This window comes from Triticum urartu, chromosome 7A (assembly GCF_056163025.1).
Source record: "Triticum urartu cultivar PI428250 chromosome 7A, HENAU_Tu73, whole genome shotgun sequence".
NCBI lineage: Eukaryota > Viridiplantae > Streptophyta > Magnoliopsida > Poales > Poaceae > Triticum > Triticum urartu.
This window is the reverse complement of record NC_141879.1, coordinates 719,470,656-719,479,478: the sequence shown is the minus strand read 5'-3', so window position 1 is coordinate 719,479,478 and position 8,823 is coordinate 719,470,656. Positions and strand designations below refer to the sequence as shown.

Here is an 8,823-nt window from a genome sequence, read left to right as displayed (position 1 = left end):
ATGGGTCTCCCTGCCGTAATTGGAGATCTCTTCTCTCTATCCATCAACGTCTTGCACATTTTTTCCTTATAGTCCATCAAGGGAATACCATGTTTGGAAGCGAGTGTAAAATATGCGAGTACTTGAACCAATAATACAACATGTGAGGTCTTGTTTGATACCGTTTTATGTACCAATTGTTTGCCCTTGTGTTGAAATTAAAACATTTAGCTTGACACTGCATTAGCCTTGTTGGTTAAGAAAACAAACATATGCTAGAACATCTCCCCAAAAGCAAGCCAACTAATTGGTGGACCATGTACTATAAATTTACAATATGGGTTGACCCGAGAAAAGAAAAACGTGCTAAAAAGTACTCCCTCCGTAAACTAATATAAGAGTGTTTAAAATACTAAAGTAGTGACTAAACCCTCTTATATTAGTTTACGGAGGAAGTATCTCATAAAAGTACAACATTAGGAATTTCATTTGCTATACCTTTGTTATAGCAGATCATTACCATTAGAAGTTCTATATTGTATCTAAACTCCATATAACCACTGATTCTTAATCAAATGGAATCTATAACAAAAAGCCCAACGCGTTGGCCATCCATGTGAAAAATAGTTACCTCACAACCAAATGATCTCACAAACATGCATGCATGGTGCATATTCCATCCAGAACATTAAAAAAATACTACCTATATCCCCGAGAGAAAGAGCATATCTGTTCTAAAATGGTGTGCATATATGATATATCCAGGCTAGTTGGTACGGTCATACATAGGTGTAGTAGTTGGTAAACATGAAGAATGAATCAGCTTAGGTGAATAAATCATCTTATGTTTTTTTTGAGGGAAATCAATCATCTTATGTCCGTAGGCAAGAGAGATCAATTAATCAAAGCACCTGTGTGTTCTGGGCCGAAGCTTCGAAACGTGTTTGCCCATTGACTCGACATCATCACGCCGAGTTAGTCACCTAGCGTCCTGAATTTACTTCTGTTTGTCCAAAATCATGGACGCCTCTGCCGGTTCCATCACGGACACACAGGTTTAGTCTAAGATCATAAACATGTCAGGGAGTAGCTAAACATACTGTTCTTCAATCCACTGCACGATCAGTTCCTCCTCATGCCGGCCAAGATAGATGATTGGTGATGGCGGAGATGTGCCTGTGAAGATTGGTGTGTAAATCTGAATGAGGGACAGGCGCTCTGCTCTGCTCTGTAGGTGCTTTGAGATGAGAGGAGCATATGATGCGTGAATCTCTTCTTACCTCAAACCCTTATCTCGGATCCATGGAGCAGCCTGTTGGCCTTGGTCCCGAGTCCCGACGTTGACACAGTGATCCGCTGTTTACTTTCCGGCGGAACGACGAACGATGAACTAGCTACGACGGGGTTCTTTCCGGGCGATACATACGCTAGTGTAGAACTTGCAAGTAGATCGATTGCTATGGCTGGCTAGATAACAATCACGTACGAAGTACTAGTTGCTGGGGACACACACGAAACACAACGTACGCGGCAATAGTGCATCCCGGACTAGCTTACCTAAATCGTGATTTACCTCTAACACAGCCATTGACTTCCTCCCCGGATCAACATGCGAGCAGCTCTCCATCTCGACCATGTCTGGACCAAGCAGACGGCGTTCTGGGGCAGCCAAGCTTTGGTTGGATTGTTGGTTACGGACGAGACATTATTTTTCAGTTTTACTCTACATTTTACCAGTGCTTAGGGAGAGGAGGGGAGAGGACGAGTATAAATTGGTCCAATGATTGATATGATAGGGTAAGGTAGTAGCAACGCAACGCTGTCGACGAACGTTGTGTGACAGCACTAGCCGAGTAATACTACACGTACAAAGGTTTACACGGGTTTTATAAACAGGTGGGTTTTGATTGGAGATTAAGAGGGAGGAAGGGCCCACCCCCTTGAAAATCAGGGTGGAGTGATTAGTTAGAAAGAAAGACTCCTAGTCAACGTGTAATTGCATGTAACTCTTTGTATGTTTAGCATTATTGACACTAGCCCATGACCCACATTACTTGACAGAAGATTTTTCCTTCAAAGTTATTATTTATATTTTGACAGTGGCACGACGCTGCTGCGAAGACTTTTCCTCCAGAATTATTATTTATATTTTGACAGTGACACGATGCTATATGAATGGGTCAGAATTACGAGTATTATTTATATTTTACTTTTAGTCTCTCTCCACGTCGTGCCGCTTCGTCGCAGAGGCCTCGATGAATGAATAATCATCTGCGTGAGGTGAGATCTGACCCCGGCTTTGTGCCCGATGACTTATAAAAACCCAAGCGCGCCCAGGATGATCGGTGTGCATTCAAGAGACTACTGCTAGCTAGCTAGCTTCAGAGTGGACACACACAACGAGCTCTCCGGGTCCGGCGTCGTCCGTCCAGGAAGAAGAACATTTAGAGATGGGCCACGCGAGCGCAGCCCTCCCCGTGGTTGACCTCGCGTCCACGGACATCAGCGCTGCCACCAAATCCATCCGGCAGGTAAGGTCGATCGACAAGCCAAGGCTTCCCGGTTTGATCCATCATATATACACTAGCTAGCTACTTGCTCCTTCCTTGATGTATTCTCTAATTTGATTACCCTGCATACATGCATGCATGCAGGCGCTGGTGGATTACGGCTTCTTCTACGTGATCAACCACGGGATCGACGACGCCCTGATGAAGAGCGTCTACGCGGAGAGCAACAACTTCTTCCAGCAGCCAATGGAGGAGAAGATGGCGCTGCGCAAGAACAGCAGCCACAGAGGCTACATTCCTCCCGATTTTGAAGGCTTCGAGGCTCACGCTGGTGGCAAGGGTAATAATAATAACCATCTTTACAATTTCTAATTTTCCTTGTTATGTTAGTTGACAACTCTTACGTTTAATTTGTGCATGCATATATAGGGGACCTATTGGAGTGTTTCCACATTGGGTCTGGGGTAGACGGCGAATCCAAGAATGATGTGAATCAGTGGCCGCCTGCAGGTAGGTACTAATTAGTTTATTACCCGGCCTACATTAAGTATGAACTCTTTCATCAATAACATCGGTACGCGTGTCTCAGAACGCTTTCCATCTTGGAAGAAGACAATGAAGTCGTACTACGAATGTGCAATGTAGTTTCTTCTTCTTCCTCCTCTTTTCTGAATCATCAAATATTTATTCTTTGCTCTAATATGTTGTTCGTGTATACTGTGTTTTCCTGCTAACCAGGGGAACTAGCAAAAGGATATTGTCCCTAATTGCTTTGAGTTTAGACCTTGACGCTGAATTCTTCAAGCCACATGACTCCGAAACAATTCTTCGACCAATTCATTACTCAGGTAATTTATTAGATGTATGCTAACTAGCCTTTCATATCATCGAAGTGTCATATCCAGATGAAATTTTAGTTCTCTACACCTTCCTAGCTAGCTAGCAACTGGTTATATTTATATATTTGGTCAATTCACTGCAGGTCGGGCAATTGAATCGAAACATGGAAGTGATCATGGTGCAAACGCTCATACGGATTATGGAATGTTAACTCTTCTTTCAACAGATGGCACCCCTGGCCTGCAGGTGTGTGTGCATAATTCATCAGCTCTAGTTGCTTTATCATTTTAGCTAATCACACAACCATGCACACAAGCACGCACTATGTTTGTGTAGTTGGCATAATTCATCAGCTCTAGTTTCTTTATCATTCTAGCCAGATTCTTACTCTACTATGAGTGTACAGATATGCAGGGACAAGGATGGCCGTCCCCAGCTCTGGGAAGATGTTCATCACATTGATGGGTAAATACTTCTTTCCTGTGCTAATAAATTCCTTATAGAGTCAGGCACCCTTCATGGTCAATCTATTGCAAAAATTACAATTACTACATATTTAAGCATCGTTAGTTTTATTTGTTCATCAATTAACTCTTTGGTTTGTGTCTTCCCATGCTCCTTAGATTTTTTTTTTGACCTTACATATTCCAACGTACTGACGTACTTGCAGAGCACTTGTTGTGAACATTGGTGATTTGCTAGAAAGGTGGACAAATAATGTTTATAGGTACATTCTCTCTAAACTTTGTTGATCCTGAAGAACATTGGTGATTTGCTTAAAATGATTTGTTGACTAAGACCGTGATCATGTTTGAATAATGTCTTTAGATTAAAATCTGTATGTGAATTTTGATATTTATTCATTTTCTAACTTGTAGGTCTACCCTGCATCGTGTTTTGATGGTTGGCAAGGAGCGGTATTCAGTGAGTATACTAACTAACTGCTAAATTCAGAATGTTTTGTTCAGCAGTTTCAATAGTTAGCTCTTGGGTTTCTTTTAAAATCATCTGAAAATTGGATTTATCGGCACTTCAATTTTCTTTGTCAAACTATCCAGTCATATTTGAATGCACATTATTATATATAAATTAAATTTCATAACTGCACTTGATGACATTAATATGATCACCCTAGTGAAGCTACCAACCTTGTATGCCTCTAGTTATGGGGTCAAGTCCTCTGGTTTGCATTTATTTTAAACTCAACATTCATAATTTTTTGTTGAAATTTAGGAAAAACAGCTAGTATCAGTAACCTACGATAATAATTCAAATCCAACAGCCAAAACCATCATTTAGAAGACACTAGTTTTCTGGTGATTTATACTGTTATCCATATTTTGCCGCACATAAGAAAAAATTTAATCTTCATCTCATTATCTCGCTGTTTCAATATGGCACCTCCTTTAATAGAACATATATAGACACAACTTACACAGCACTATACAGAAACAACCATCGACAACCTTGGAGGAGCACGTACAACTTTAAAATTTAATGACTGATGATACATAAATGGAAAAAAATATTCATCAAGTGTACATATATTTTATACAAGCTTCTTTCATGTATCAGGTGGCTTTCTTTGTTTGGCCAAGCCCAGATATGATGGTTACATGCATGGAAAGTTGTTGCAGCGAGGCAAATCCACCAAGGTCCTCTTCTAATAATATCCGAATATTTATTTTTATTTTTTGGCCTATTATTGTATCTCATGCCTTTGAAAATTGGACACCTTTTCAGATACCCACCTATTAGGTGTGGCGAATACTTGGAGCAGAGATTAACTTCCACATACAAATACAAATAGACTACTCTATCGTGGTAATTCCTGGCTGTAGTCTGTTTGGTTTTATCAGAAGTTGCCAAAAGCTTTCTGTTAATGCAGTCAAGTACCATAGTTGATGAATCATGGGGTGTAATCTCTATGTTTTTGTATCGACTTAAATTGAGAGTTTCGTAATAAATTGGGTGTGATGTTGTCTGATGATGTAATAAGGACAATTTGGAATATGATGAGGTGGCTAGTATCGGCTATATATTATATAATGTTTGCCTACAATAGTCATATGTTGTAACAAATACAGTCAGTTTTCGCATAAATATACACATATCAGAGTTTTATTGTAACAAAACAATTATAGTAAGTAACAGCGAGAGAAGGAGACGTAGAGAAAAAATAATTCTCCGAAGGTTTTCGGTCTATCCCTGTCAGCTTCGCGGCATGTAAAATTAATAAGGATCCCAGTGGTGTGTGTATGAACTCCCTTCACCTAACGGCAACCTTTCTTAATATACGGGTCAACTCTCTTTTTTTGTGGGGTAATATATGCGTCAACTCTAACACATCACATTGAGTACACGTTACAAAGCAGGAATTAAGACAAGGTGTCGGGTACCAAGTCTTCCCAATTATATTAAGCCAACTCTAATTATTAGCCCACTGTGTCTATACAAAAATGTGCCAACACCTAGACTTGGTATCCTTTTCCAACAGCACATGAACTGTCGCGAAATTTGCAGGAAGCCGCGTTCTGGCTCTATTCCTATTAATTATATATATCGAGGAAAAGCTAGCATCAACAGTCCCTGGGAGCCCGTCAGTAGAGGAATCGTGAGCCAAGCCAGGCCCATTAGGCAGGAGAATGGATGCCACTAGCAGTGGCTGAGGGTATTCTCCTAGCAAGAACCACGTATCATGCGGTAGCAGTAGCCCACGAGTCAATCTCACTTAACATACGGGTCCAGCGGCAACCTTACTTAACACTAGATCATCAAGGCGCGCATTGCTGTGCCCGCTAATCTTGTTGACATCTAATGTAGGAAAGAGAAATATTTGAAAATATTTGTGTAGTTAGAAATATCTGAGAAATTTGCACCATGTACTTTCTTGTGGTTTGCACAAATTTGTAGACTGACTGTTGCATCTAAAATTGAATTTCAGGAACCCAAATACACAAGAATTCAAGATACAAAATTGATCAAAACCTACTACCATTTTGCTTATTATATAGCTGACACCAATTATGGAAGAGCATCTTGCGTTCCGTACCTAGTGAGACCCTCTTGTAGGTGCTTCCATGTGCTATCTGAATCCAACTCTTTTTTCAATAATAGCAATCAGCGTTTAAAACAGCAGTAGCTTAAAACGCTCTGCTCTGAAGTCTGAACATATTAAGCTATCATATGTTATCTGTAATAACAACTATGTACCTTTTCTTTCCTGAATAAAATTTTCAGTTTATGCAATATGGTTCGACTGCTTAGTGCTTATGCTATTTCTCTTGCATATTTCCTATGAATAAATATTCTCTAAAATGGAAGTGACTATTTGATCATGGGGGAAGGGTGTGTGTTCGGTGTTCCTACCAATGATTGATTGATGCGAGGTGGTCCAATTCTCTTTGCGCGTTGTAGAAAATATAGAACCTACAATATTCGTTATATTGATCTGACCTTTGTGTAGGGTATATATAGGAGTACATGTGAGGAAGAGAGACTTGGAGTAGAGGGCAAGTCGTACATGGTTTAAACCTATTCTATCTCTAACTCCTAATCTCTAACTAAACACAAATATACTTCTAACATTCCCCCTCAGTCATAGCGGGAGTGAAGCGGACGATGGCGGCTGAATTTAAAGTCTTGTCCCTCCGTCGTCTTCTTCGTTGCGCCATCATCAACCGCATCTCTAATGGCTGATGGGTCGGCACCTAGGGCGATGACTGCGTCCCCTTCTAGTACCTTCTCTATCTTCTCCTCTATTCCCTCCCGCAGTCAAAGCGAGAGTGACGTGGATGCTAGTGACGATGCGGACGTTGTTGACTGGAGTTCTTGCTGATGAGTTGTTGTAGATGTAGCCATTAATGTCGATGTTGAGGTAGCCGATCATGTGATATAGCCATGGTCAAGGTAGTCGTGGTCGATGGTGTAGTTGTCGTGGATGATGAAGCCGCACAAAGCCGGAGGCGCAAAAAAAATGTGCTATGTCGGAGTTGCTGACGTGGACGATGCACCTTGCGGATGTCAGAGGGTGTCGTCGGCGACGAGTCCACCGGTTTTGCCATGACCGGAGGAAGCCCATCGAGCACACATCAGTTTTGCCAGAACCGTGTGGCCGTGTATGGGTCGTCATTGTAGTGACGCCGTGTCGATGCAGCCGTGTTGTCGTGGATGATGCGGTCGATGCCGTTGTCGTGACGAGGTCATTGCCGTCGTCGTGGTCGCGTCTTGCAAAAAAATCTGTTAGAGGATGCTAGTTGTCCATCTTGTGGACGAGGCGGTGGCGGTATGTCGACGATGATGTTGGTGAAGACCACGTTGATGAAGACCTTAGCGATGTAGTGTCGGCGATGGCGTTGCAGCGGCGTGTTGACGATGATGCGTCAGTTGGAGGCCTCCCCCGTGGCGACGAAGTGTCGTGCTGAAGAAGTATGTGGGCTCGTAGCCTGGTGTAGTCGTATAGCTTGAAGCAGGGAATCGGCTCGATGAAGAATATCTGGTGCAGATCATGATGATGTAGTCGTGCTCGGTGTAGGTATAGATCGGCGGCGTAGGTTGATGCAGGAGGTGATGTAGCTCAGCTCGGGATGCAGCGCTTGGTGTAGACGATGGTGTCGCGGCGTCGTAGTAGGATGCACGGAAAACTGCCCTTCCATGATCCGAGGCTTGCGTGATCTGCGAGGCGGTCGGTGGAGCCTGGATTGGAGTCGAGGCCGTATGGGTAGCTGTAGTGGAGTCCGTAGTGACGCTTGCCTGCATCGAGCATGCGTCCGCGGCTTCGCGGGCGATCAGGGACGGAGCCAGAAAATGGCGATAGGGGGGCAGGGGCTTGAACTAGAAGAGCCGGAACTAGAAGAGTCGATCACAATCATATAAGACACAATCATGTAAGCATATAGTATAGTAAATATCGTGAGGTCTAAACACTCAAAATATAATTCGCGGTTCTGCAATATGAATAAATTTGCATATCGATTAATCTTGAAAATCATGACTGTATAATTTCTTCAGAATTCGTTACTAGTTTTGATTGGCTACAAAATGTTCTCAACAAAACTCTTCCTCTTTATGCCTACAAACCCATAATTTGACAGTCAAAATTTTCTAATTTTTTATTGTTCTAGTTTCTAGTTCTGTTGTTTTTAAGGCACACATCAAAATTAAGTGTAGATTGAAAGAAGAAGTAGAAATCATGTTCACATCCTTTGAATTAGCATCATGTTCACATGACTGACAACTTGAACCAATTGGCTTAAAAAATATGAATTGACTGAGTTCTCTTCCTCTTTATGTCTACACACATAATTAGACAAATCAAGAATTCTAATAATCTATCTAATAATGAAAATAAACTAACCTTTCGTTGATCGTCTCGTCGCTCATCCATGTACCGTGTTTGTGCGGCCGGCCGGACTGCTCCTGCGGTCTGCGGATCGGTACGACGGGGAGTCGTGCCGTCCGGGACGGTCGGACGGAGGCCTTCCCTCCTCGGCGG

At 42.2% G+C, this 8,823-nt stretch overlaps 1 protein-coding gene across 1 annotated transcript; it reads left to right on the top strand.

Annotated features, from left to right (window-relative positions):
• Positions 1–2,312: 2,312 nt before the first annotated feature.
• On the top strand, positions 2,313–5,368 carry LOC125530789 (kihadalactone A synthase LFS-like). Its single transcript, XM_048695190.2, has 11 exons — positions 2,313–2,510; positions 2,634–2,829; positions 2,919–2,999; positions 3,079–3,130; positions 3,228–3,337; positions 3,472–3,575; positions 3,736–3,794; positions 4,000–4,056; positions 4,208–4,253; positions 4,905–4,984; positions 5,073–5,368. The coding sequence occupies exons 1-11, from the start codon at positions 2,430–2,432 to the stop codon at positions 5,137–5,139; spliced, it is 933 nt and encodes a 310-aa protein (XP_048551147.2). The 5' UTR covers positions 2,313–2,429; the 3' UTR covers positions 5,140–5,368.
• The last annotated feature ends 3,455 nt before the right edge of the window (positions 5,369–8,823 follow it).